Consider the following 12,021-nt stretch of genomic DNA (forward strand, 5'->3'; position numbering starts at 1 on the left):
AATGCATACAATTATCAGCTCACTATATGAATTTCACTGAAATTAATATAACATTGTACATGTCAACTGTACTCCAGTAATAAGAGAAAAAGGAGGACCCTAGAGTGGTCTCTCCCAGATAGACCTCCATACATACCAGTTCTTGTGACTCCTTCAAGCTCAGTGCTCCTACGTGAATTACTACCTGATCAAGCCTGCAAAGGAGAAAACATGCTGCATCACTTGGGAGTTTAGAGTAACACAGAAGGGCTGCACTATCCTGCTTTGTGCTGTCTCACTAATCCTGGAAGTCGGCTAATGCCTCACTAATCTCAATCTCAAAACCATTAAATTCTATAGTGGTCTATTTAAAACTAATCTAATAAAGGATTAAAAAAAAAGAATGTCCAGGAAATAAAATTTAAGGTCCAACCAAGCAGAATTTTGAAACCAATAACCGATTAATCGATATTTTTTTAAAACATAATTTATTGTCAAATTGGTTACCATACAACACCCAGTGCTCATCCCAACAAGTGCCCTCCTCCCTGCCCATCATCCTCTTTCCCCTCTCCCCCACCCCTATCTACCCTTAGTTTGTTCTCAGTCCTTAAGAGTCTATTATGGTTTGCCTCCCTCACTCTCTGTAACTTTTTTTCCCCCTTCGCCTCTCCCATGGTCTTCTGTTAAGTTTCTCAAGATCCACGTATGAGTGAAAATATATGGTTATCTTTCTCTCCCTGGCTTATTTCACTTAGCATAATGCCTTCCAGTTCCATTCACATTGCTGCAAATGGCCAGATTTCATTCTTTCTCATTGCCAAGTAGTATTCCATTGTATATATAAACCATGTCTTCTTTATCCATTTGTCAGTTGATGGACATTTAGGCTCTTTCCATAATTTGGCTATTGTTGAAAGTGTTGCTATAAACATTGGGGTACGTGTGCCCCTATGCATCAGCACTCCTGCATCCTTTGGGTAGATTCCTAGCAGCAGGGCTATTGCTGGGTCATAGGGTAGTTCTATTTTTAATTTTTTGAGGAACCTCCACACTGTTTTCCAGAGAGGCTACACCAGTTGCACTCCCACCAGCAGTGCAAGAGGGTTCCCATTTCTCCACATCATCGCCAGCGTCTATAGTCTCCTGATTTGTTCATTTTAGCCACTCTGACCAGCGCGATTGATACTTGAATACTATCTTTGATGAAGCGCTGTTTTAGATGGTGTATTTGATGGTGATAGGTGCCTGGAGATAGGTGTAAAATTGAGACATTTTTTGGTTGGAGATAAAAATAAAGAGGTTCTTCAAAGAGTACAGCCAGGAACCAGCCATATGAGAAATGAATTCACTGCATAAAGCTTTTCCCTGTCTTGTAAGTCCTCAGAATTTGGCCTCTTATAAGAGAGGTTTCCTCTGAGACCCCAATATTCATCTTCGGAGGTGCTCCATGTGACCCCGTGGGCGGAGGCCACAGTGAGACGGGTGTTCTCAGGGAGGGTTAATAAAATTCAGCTGTGAGGCCAGTCATCCCAGTGACTCTTCTGAGGGACCCCTGAATGACTCATGTGCCATCCTCAGGGGATGGAGACACCACATTCTTGTTTAGGCCCGATCAGTGAGTCCTCAGCGATTCTTGACTTGTTAGGTCTCAGGTGAAATGGGCCTCACTAAAGAGGTGATGTGATCAGGTTTGCATTTTTATAGGAAAAGCCCTGGAAAAGAAGGGAAGGCTGACTGATGTGCTCTACTCTTACCAGTAGCTTGTCCGCATGACCTCCTCAAACCTTTCACACCCCTTCTCCTGGCCTAGGTTAAAACAAGTCACACATTCCTTCCTCCCTTCTATCCTGCTGTTAGTTGCTGCTAGAAAAAACCACCCTGTGGCTTTGATACCAACTCGTTATTTCCCAATTCAGGAGAACGAGGCTCCAGAAAGCCTTCTGGTCATCACGACGGACTTCCCTTCCAATTCCCTGCAATGGCTACTTCAAATCTGGACTACTCTCAAGCTCTATATTCCAGCCCAACTCCTTGTTCCTGGCAGATGTCTTCACTTCCAATACACCAGAAATAAAGACGTTTCATACACAGACTGCCCCCCTTCTCCTTCTCTGTGCCTCTACACTTAGTTACCTCCCCATCTATGCTTTCCTCCTAGCTTCGTGGCTGTCCTCTAACATTATCTACTTTTGGTTTTATTTCAAGCCCCGCGTGCCCCCAGACCTTCCTATCAAAGGTAGCAGCTGTCTTCTCTTTGTTAATCTTTTCTCCCATAACGGTGTCTTTTCGGCAGAGAAACATGCTCAGAACTACCCTGCTTTATAACTAATTACCCTTCTTTTAATCTTGCTTCTTCCTCCCTAAGATACTACTCCATCTCTTCTTCCCTTCACCAGAAAACGTTTGGAGAATGGGCTGCACTCATGGCCCCCACCTCTGCACACCTGCTGCCTTCTACAGCTCACTGCGGTCTGCTTCTGTTTCAACAACCCCACTGGCTCTGCTCTGAGGTCATTGGTCACAGTCACTGCAAACCAAGCGGTCTTCTCAGCCCTCCATCTACTGACTTTCACAACATCCAATATTTATAACAAATGTGATAACACAGAATCTACTGCCAAGAATTACAATGAATTCCTATGTAACACTCGGTACTGTGTGCCAGCCACCATCTCAATCCTCGCCACCACCTTAGAAGACATGTACTTTTATTCCTATTTTATAGGTGAAACACAGGGCGGTTAAAGGACTTGAGTTCAGAAGGCTAGTAAGAGACAGAACCAGGGCCCAAACTCAGGCAGTCTGGCTGCACAGTCCCCACTCCTAATTATTGTGCTACATTGGCGTGCTCTGAAACTATTCTTCCTTAAGTGGCGGGATTCACCCCTGACCTCTCTCCTGCCCTTCTGAGGGCTTTCTGTCTTTGTCCCCTTCACTTTCTCCCCATTTCTGGTGCTTTTCTTAATATTGATCTTTAACTTTCCTCTTTTTTGTGTCCATGGTCTTTAATCTGTTTGGGCCTGCTGGAATTTGGGCCCAAATCTGACTGGAAATGAGCTGAAAGCTGATGGATCAACAGGAAACGTGTATGCGGACACGCATTCAGACTTGGCATGTAGCATCAGAGTACTCAAGGTGTTCTGAAGTCACTTAAGGATCCCCAAGGAGGTCATGGGCTTCACTCTGAAAACCTCTGCTCCAGGGTCACTTGGGACTTACCTCCAATCTTTGCCACCACCTAAGGCAACATCAACCATTGCCTTCTTTGACCCCTGCTTATGCTGGTTATCACAAGGATCAGTGTTAAATTTCGTGATTGGACATCTCCATTGGATGACAAGCAACCTGAAGGCAGGGACTCTGTTTCATCTCCCCAGTGCCAGCACAGTGCATCACACATGACAAATAAAGCTTGGTTAACTGAGTGTGCTTACTGAATGGATCCTGTCCTATTTGCTTACCATGGCATGAATGGAGCATTAGAACAAAAATATATCATTACACTGAAGTTTAGAAAATGTAGAAAGTTCCCTAAGACTACAAAAGGAAGCACCACAGAGAGCATGCTGAGTCGTGTGCACAGAGAAGATGTAGGGAAGCCAGGGCTGATATAAGCATCAGGCACCCATCCTGAGAGGAGTTGTTCAGAAGAGCCAGGGGACAGCAGAGTCTGTCACCAGCCCCACTCCCTCTTATCCCCTCAGTCCAAGGACAGGTAACCCTTATAGACAGTAAGGGGCAGCTTCCAGATGTATCCTCTGGGAGACAGGTGGGCCTTGCAGTCTGCCTGCTTCCACCTAGAAAGGAGGGGCACTCCTCTGCCTCAGTGCCTCGCTGAAGTGCCCGGATCCCCATGCCTCAAGCCTGACCTCTGACCAGAAGGTGGGAGACTGTGTCATCAGAAAAGAGCAGTACTCCACACAGCTCTCTGCAAGAGACCCTTTATCCTGGTGACACCACTCACTTGTTCCGCCCTTTTGTCATCCATTCCTCTGCGACCTGGCGTCGCTCTGAGACGCTCAGGGACAGGCCTTCTCCCGTTGTGCCATTCACTGTTCCAAACAGAGAGTCAGTCAGTGGGGCCAACCAATTCCTTTTGCTCCTCCAACAGCAACACTGGAAATGCAGGGTCAGAACTCCCTGCTTACGAGGGAGGGACATGGGGAAAGATCAGAGGATGGAATCTGGCAGGGGGAATGCTATGTTTCCATTTTTATCTAAGACTCTGTCTTTTTTCTATCTTCACCTTGGCCAAAGCAGCGGGAAGGCTAATTTATGACTTGTAATTACAAATCTGTTCTTGCTATCAGGAACAGATAGCAAGTATTTGAATGGAGACTGTCCTCATTTTAGGCAAATTTTGGGCAAAACCACCCAGTTCTATTATTTGGGCTTGAATGGCAGGAAGATCAACACCATCCAGAGCTGGGATGTCAAGGGCATCACACATGGGAGTTACTTATGAGGGTAGTGGTGCATACTGCGTATCTAAAACGACCTCAGTCTACAGTTTAACATGATGGCAGCACTCTAGGACAATTTTTAAATGGTAATTCATAATTAAACACCAAGGATATTAATATTTCTTGAATAAGCACTCTTACATATTCACTTATTCTCACAGTAACCCTGCAAAGTACAAATGATTTTTCTCATTTACAGATGAAAAAATGAGGCTCTGAATCACTAAGTAATCTAAGTTTGAATCCAGATCTGTGTGTTTCCAAAACTTGCCCTGCTAATACAATAATCTCTTAATGGACCACAGAAAGTATGCAAACAGCACTAGGATACATTACAGGAGCCTAAGGCATATGGCAGCACTTCGGATCACCAAACACTGAGCACTCAGGTGGGGTAGAGAAGGGGAGTGAGAGTAGGAAAGAGTGTTTTTCCTACTCCTTTGGGGTCTTAAGAAATTTCAAACATGCTCTACTAGTAGGGATGTTCCTAGTTTTTCCCTATACCCAGGGGACATCTGTGGCCTTTCGATGAGTAAGAATCTGTCTTCCTCACTACAGCTTGGAGCTGTAGGGCGGACACCAAGTGGTTCTGTAATCAGGCTCTGGTTTTAATGTGTGGCCTGCACACCTTTTCACAGAAGTTTTAACCTCCTTTGATTCTGACCTTATGCTTCCAGTTTTTAAGGGGCCCCTGTTGGTAGAGCAGTAGCTCAGGAAAAAGACGTAGTGTCCAGTCTATGGAGTCAAGCACCCAGAACACAACACAAGGGGTAACTCAACCAGAGGTAAGCATAGTTCTCAGGCCTGAAATATTCAGGGTCTGACTTTTTAATTTCCACCGTCTCTGAAATAAATGAGGGTAACTGCTGGACCTGTGATTCCCTTGTGTGCTGCATGTCGAGTCTTTCTACATTTACCATACGAAAGGTCTGGTTGAGGTCAGAATAAAGCCCATTCTTAAGACAGAGAAGTCTGGATTTTGCTGTTACTCTACCATTTCTTGGTTCAGTGCGTTAGGCACCCTGAATAATATATCTGAGTCACAGATTTTCCTCCTTAAGTGGGGATAAAAATAATACCTTATCTGTTTTGAAGGTACACCACCAAATTAGATAATCTCTTGAGATGCCTTCCACATCTAAAACTGATGAGTCCACAGATTCACAAATTTTACTTAGCTTAGCCAGTAAACTATGGCACAAGACACTGTGACCTACTAGTAACCAGGTAAGAGCTACTCTCTAAGGATTTGGCTAGAGATGTATAGAGAAATCTCTAAAGATGACTCACCAAAAATATTCTTCACTCCCTGTTCTTCCACAAGATAGTCCACGTACTGACCAATGACTGAAAAGTTGATTTCTCTAAAGGACACAGGAAAAAAAAAAAAGAAGAAATGCATATTAAGACTTTTTTAGAATATTATTCAACCAACCCTTAAATCTATAAACTGCTCCCTTTTGTTACTAGTTATTAAAAGTCCACCGGGCCGGTGTGTAAAACTGTTAGCCTGCTCTAAATAATGCCTGAGTTTTTCCTTGTTTTTTGAGTGATTTCTCTAGTTGTTCACATATGCTTCACTTACGTGAGCAACACATCACTTATTTATCAGCAAAGGCTTTACATTTAAATATCCCCACAAGTAAGATTTAAAAAGTAATTACTTAGTAAGCTTTTGCCCTTTTGGGGAAGAACAATGGTCGAAGCCGTGGTGAAATGAGAATTTAACATATTCCATTTGGTGAGAGGCAATCATCTTTTAGGCTTACAAGGTAGGAAAATTCGATCTTAATATTTAAGAATTTTAGCACTTAATATTTGTGACAGCAAATTAAGCTTCAATTGTATTTGCTAGTTTTACATCGAACAGGATTAACATCGGAGAGGAACTTGGCTGTCACTGCCTCTCAAAGCACCGTCTGTGGAAGAGTAGCACAGGCATCTGGGGTCTGTAAGAAATGCAGAGTCCCAGTCCTCACACAGTCCTCCCCAGTCAAAATCCTCATGGGAATAAGATTCCCTTGTGATCTGCATGCATGCACTGGGCAGTCTGAAGAGCAATGACCCTGTAAGGATCTGATGCTTAAGGCAATAAGGGCTCTTTTCCTTAAAAATCATACTGATTTTAAAATCTAGAAACAGATTTACACACATCATATAAAGTGACTTGTTCTCAATCAAAGTGCAGGTGAGGATGATGGGGGCTAGAGAGTGAAAACTCAAAGGAAAACTGTGCTGTGGCTAGCAGGTGTTAAATGCCACAGAACCCATGGTTATACAGCCAAGAACAAAAAGTGCTAGTTGGCTTCCATTTACATTTTTGTCAATGGGGACCAGAAAATCTCAGTTTAATTTTAACCTTGTTAACATCCTTTTCATCTTTGCTTATTGTATTCCTTACCACACGAAAACAAAACAAAAAAAAATCTGATGCATAAAGAAAACAAAGATATCAAAGGATATTTATCAAAGATAATAGAAACACTAGAGATAACAGCAAAGAATGCACAGGCAGTCACTATCCGCAACATGCAAATGACAACTAATCAGAGCCAGTCAACTGGGAAAGTGTGCTTTAAAGCAGTTCTAAGGCCCCCTGAGGGGAGCAGACTCCCTCCATAATGGCATAATGGCATAATGGCATAATGGCATAATGGCTCACGAGCACAGCCTCAGAACATTGCCGCCCCTGCCCCCCTTGCTCAAATACCAAATCCTGGCCTCTCAGTCTTGCTGAGCAGAGGAGCTCCCTCAATACAGGACAAGAACAAATTTAGGTTGTTCTCACCTAAAGGGAGAATGGGTGAGTTATCTGCCTAGACAATCCATCTCAATACCCTCATTTAGGTCAGCTTGACCTGTTCAACTGGGAATATCTATGTTCCTGCCACTTGGAACCTGCTTCTGGCTGCTTCCATTAGCCCTCCGCCACTTGGGATAAGCTCTGAGATGCAAGAAAATCAGTAGCGGCTTTGTCTGTGCACGGCTAACCCTGATTTTGACCAGTAGTGCTCATCTACCAATGCAAGCAACCAGCAAATAGCTCTGGCAGACCTAGGGAACTTCCAAATCAGACTGGAAGCTGGAAAGAAATCTGGTGGGCAACCGTCCATGTTGGAATCACAGACTCAAACACAGTGGCTCCTGTACACTTTCACTGAGGTCTTGACAGCTCCCCAATCCCATCCCGGCCACGTACTGAAGACCACCTAGAGCAGGCCTGGCTTTGTCACCAAGGAGGAGCCCATAGAGCTCCAGATTGTCAGGGGCTGGTAGGTGCTGTCCTTTGATGTGCATTCTTTTGGTTTAGTCTAATGCTTCTTCATTTGGAAAGGGAGGCTGAAGAGCTTGTTTCCATTTTCAGAAATACTTAAGGAGAGAAGCTGATTTAGTCTGTTAGGGTGTGTGTGTGTGTGTGTCCCCAGAATGGACTCTAAACTCAGCAGGGACCCACACTGCCAAGTGGGCCTCTAATGGCCAGTCTAGTACACGTGCTCAGCACCCTACCTGGCTCCAATGAAATGCTCAATCATTATTTCTGTTACTACTCCTCATGACAAAACCCAGAAACACCTCACACCCTCAGCGAAGTTCACATCCCTACTTAAATGTTTACTTTTAAGAGAGACAGAGAGACAGACAGACAAGAATGCAAACTGGGGAGGGGCAGAGAAACCGGGAGACACAGAGTCTGAAGCAGGCTGCAGGCTCTGAGCTATCAGCACAGAGCCCAATGCAGGCCCTCAAACTCACCAACAGAGAGATCATGACCTGAGGTGAAGTCTGATGCCAAACTGACTGAGCCACCCAAACACCCCAAGAATCATTTTGTAAATTGTTTATGCTCACCCTGCAGGCTAGAGCAAGGACTTCCAGAAGGCAGGCCTGTGCCTTTTATACCTCACAATCCCTAGTCTGTGCCTGGCATAGTGCAGAGACTCAATGATGGTGAAACACCCGTGATCGCTGTCTTAAAAGCAGCTTATCCCCACACCCGCAGGATACATTTAAACCTATAACGTTAACTGAATAAAGGAGAAACTAGTATATAAATAACTAGACCATTGAGAAAACATGATAAAGGCTATGACTGAATCAAAAAGTATATGGGATGGGGTGCCCGGGTGGCTCAGGTCATGATCTCACAGCTTGTGGGTTCGAGCCCCGCATTGGGCTCTGTGCTGACAGAGCCTGGAGCTCTCCAGCTCAGAGCCTGGAGCCTGCTTCAGATTCTGTGTCTCCTTCTCTCTCTGCTCCTTCCCTGCTCTCACGCTGTCTCTCTCAAAAATAAATAAAATATTAAAAAAGTTTTTTTAAGTATACAGGGGTTTAGAAGAGGGGCTAATTATTCTAATCAGGGAGGCTGGGAACAGAGACTTTGAGGAGGAGGCGGATCTGGAATAAACAGGATGAAATCTTGCGCTCCTCCCTCCCTTGGCCCTTCTCTTTCCAGGGAGTTGGCTGCACCCTTTGACAAATGTAGGCCAGTACATGAAGCCCATGATTGCTCTCCTCTTTCAGTGAACTCCATACTATTTTAGGGCTTCAGTGGGTAGTGCTTCCATCTGCACTGACCCCCTTCTCACTACTCCTTTAGGCCTTGCTGGATGGGAGCCACAATTATACTAGGGTTAGGGATGCTATGGGTGATACATTTTCTAGCCCCTCAAGAAAGCGGTTTGTTGGGGCGCCTGGGTGGCTCAGTTGGTTAAGGATCCGGCTCTTGGTTTCAGCTCAGGCCATGATCTCATGGTTCCTGAGTTCAAACCCCACATTGGGCTCCAAGATGACTGCACAGAGCTGCTTGGGATTCTCTGCCTCTCTATGCCCCTCCCATTTGCACATATGTGCTCTTTCTCTCTGTCTCTCTCTCAAAATAAACTTAAAAAAATGAAAGAAAGAAAGCAGTTTGTTGCTTTTCATAAAATGCTCCTAAAATCCTCTTAGAGAGAGAGGTGGAAAAGAGATGGCTCTTAAGTGTTTTGACCTTCACAACATTAAACATTTATTTTCTTGTTTAAAAAAATAACTTTGAGGGGGGCCTGGGTGGCTCAGTCAGTTAAGTGACCAACTTTGGCTCAGGTCATAATCTCATGGGGCTCATGAGTTTGAGCCCCACATGGGGCTCTGTGCTGACAACTCAGAGCCTAGAGCCTGCTTCCAATTCTCTCTCAAAAAGTAAACACTAAAAAAAAAATGACTTTGAGAAGGCAGAAGATCTAATAAGGCCAGGCCTGCATTTTTTTAAATTCTTTATTTTTGAAAGAGAGACAGTGAGACAGAGTGCAAGTGGGGGAGAGACAAAGAGATAGGGAGACCCAGAACCTGAAGTGGGATCCAGGCTCTGAGCTGTCGGCACAGAGCCCAACGTGGGGCTTGAACTCATGAACTGTGAGATCATGACCTAAGCTGAAGTTGGACGCTTAACCGACTGAGACACCCAGGCGCCTCCAGGCCTGCATTTCTGAACAGCATTAATGGCTGGGAAGAGCAGAGGCTGTCCCCTTTGGAGGCACAGAACCCCCCCCCGCCCCCCCACCCCAGACCAACTCAGGGATTTCAGATCTCTGCAGCCCTTGGCTCAGTGGCTCCAGTCGCAAGTGAACCCAGTGAAATTACCCAGAGCTGTTACCATATTTGTCACAAAAGCATCCCAACAGCAGGGCTAAGGTGGGAACAGGATGATAATCCTCTCTGGGAACTTTATTCCCTTCTCTGGTTTCCCACCCTACTCTCTCTCTGTGTGAAGTGTGGGTTTATGTAAATTGCTGCAGGCACCGTCTCAGCTAGGAGGAGGTCACCAGCAGTAATGGAAACACTAAGACTGGATGATTCTTATCCCCACTGGATGGCCATTTGGGGCCTGTTGCTCAAGGAAGTGAGAAGTGGCACAAGCCAGTTCACTTCCAAAGGCTGGCTTTCCATTGTGTGTGTCTTCCTTCATGAGCCCCAAGAACACATCTCACTGCTGGCCACCTCAGGGTTGTATGATCCAGAACCAAATGCCAGGCTTGTTGAAGTCACTCCCCGATTTAACTCCAATTTAATACCTTAATTTCAATTCCCAGGGGTTCAGATTCTTTGCCTTGGGCTCATGAGTTTCTTTTCATAAAAGTGCTTAACTTTCTTCATACTGTAGAAGCTCTGTCATTTATATTTGAAAGTACACACCATAAAAAAGGAGAGAAGAACCTATGCAGGATCTCTTTGGATGTTATCACTCTTATTAGTTTGATACTTTTCTATTTGCAAATACATAATAAAGCATTTTCTTAAATAAATATGGTCATATTTGGTACTATAAATATGTACCAAATATGGTACTATATTTTCACTCAGCATGCCAAATCGAATATTTCCCCTCATCTTTAGATATTCTGTTACTAGACTGGCTATGCAGCATTTCATTGTATGAATGAACAGAATTAATTTAGCTAATCCTCTACCCTTGGACATTTAGTGCACCTGTAGACTATGTAAGAGGACAGAATGTTTATCCAATTATTTTTGCCACCAGTCACGGCCCTGAGTGGGTGCAGTTTGAGACCGTATGTAGACTGTATCTCTTCTCTTAGGGGAGAAGGATAACAGAATTCATTTGAAGTGGCTTTTCAGAGAAAAATCTCTATTGCTGTTCACTTCCTCTCCTGGTGTATGACACTAAGTGAAAGGTTCCCTTTATTTGAGAATACATAATCAAAGGGGCAGGTCACGAGCATGCCTGTCAGAATATCTGATATTCCCTTTTTTTTTTTTTTTTTTGGCCTTTTACATATAACTCTCAGTATTCAAAACCAGATGAAAGTTATGTGTACTTTTGGCAAAATAATTACTTGGCTACTTCAAAACTCCTTCAGCAGGGAAGTATTCAGGGACCATAATTGCCCTGCCTTGCCAGAAAACATTCTGTTCTGAGAATTTGGGTCATGTAGTCTCTCAACACAGTTAAGAAAACAATACTCTACACAATTCCAACTCCAGCGGTCCAGGCCCTTTCGGACTGGGGTAACAGGTCTGTTTTTACCAGAGGGTGATATGAGGATTCCTGTGATGAAGCCAAAGGCATTCTGGGGAGGAAACAGTCTTTTTCTTGACATTTTGGCCAATCTGAAATGGACTTTCTGTTCTAAACACTGTACTGGCCCAAGGGAAGGAGTGACTTCTCAAAACAACTAAGGAAAACAAACGTCTTCTACTCTTGTGTAGAAAAAGATGAGAACTGAGGTGGGTAGAGAAAGATCTTTCTCTCCAGTGACATGGCTAGGGGCAGTGTGTTAACCTTTAGGATCTTGGTCTCATCAACTCTACAAACAACATTGTAGTTCTCTCTCAGATTAAATTGGAACATGTACAGGGCACTGGGTAGCTCAGTTGGTTGGCTGAGCGTCTGACTCGATTTCAGCTCAGGTCATGATTGAGCCCTGCATTGGGCTCTTTCCTAAGCGTGAAGCCTGCTTGGGATTCTTTCTCTCTCTCTCCCTCTCTCTCTCTCTCTCTCTCTCTGCCCCTCCCCTGATCATGCTCTCTCTTCCCCAGAATAAACATTAAACAAAATTGGAACATGTACATTAAAATG

General features: G+C 44.3%; 1 protein-coding gene across 4 annotated transcripts in view; it reads right to left on the reverse strand.

Annotated features, from left to right (window-relative positions):
• LOC125918228 (N-acetylneuraminate lyase) overlaps positions 1-12,021 on the reverse strand; it is a 38,535-nt gene that overhangs the window by 17,926 nt on the left and 8,588 nt on the right. For all 4 annotated transcript variants that reach the window (XM_049624255.1, XM_049624256.1, XM_049624254.1 and 1 more), the window contains exons 3-5: positions 5,736-5,809; positions 3,947-4,034; positions 137-194 (exon numbers count right to left, since the gene is read on the reverse strand). In XM_049624255.1, coding sequence (XP_049480212.1) covers positions 137-194; positions 3,947-4,034; positions 5,736-5,809 — 220 coding nt within the window. The remainder of the gene's footprint in view (positions 1-136; positions 195-3,946; positions 4,035-5,735; positions 5,810-12,021) is intronic.

Source organism: Panthera uncia, unplaced genomic scaffold, assembly GCF_023721935.1.
Source record: "Panthera uncia isolate 11264 unplaced genomic scaffold, Puncia_PCG_1.0 HiC_scaffold_57, whole genome shotgun sequence".
NCBI classification, from domain to species: Eukaryota; Metazoa; Chordata; class Mammalia; order Carnivora; family Felidae; genus Panthera; species Panthera uncia.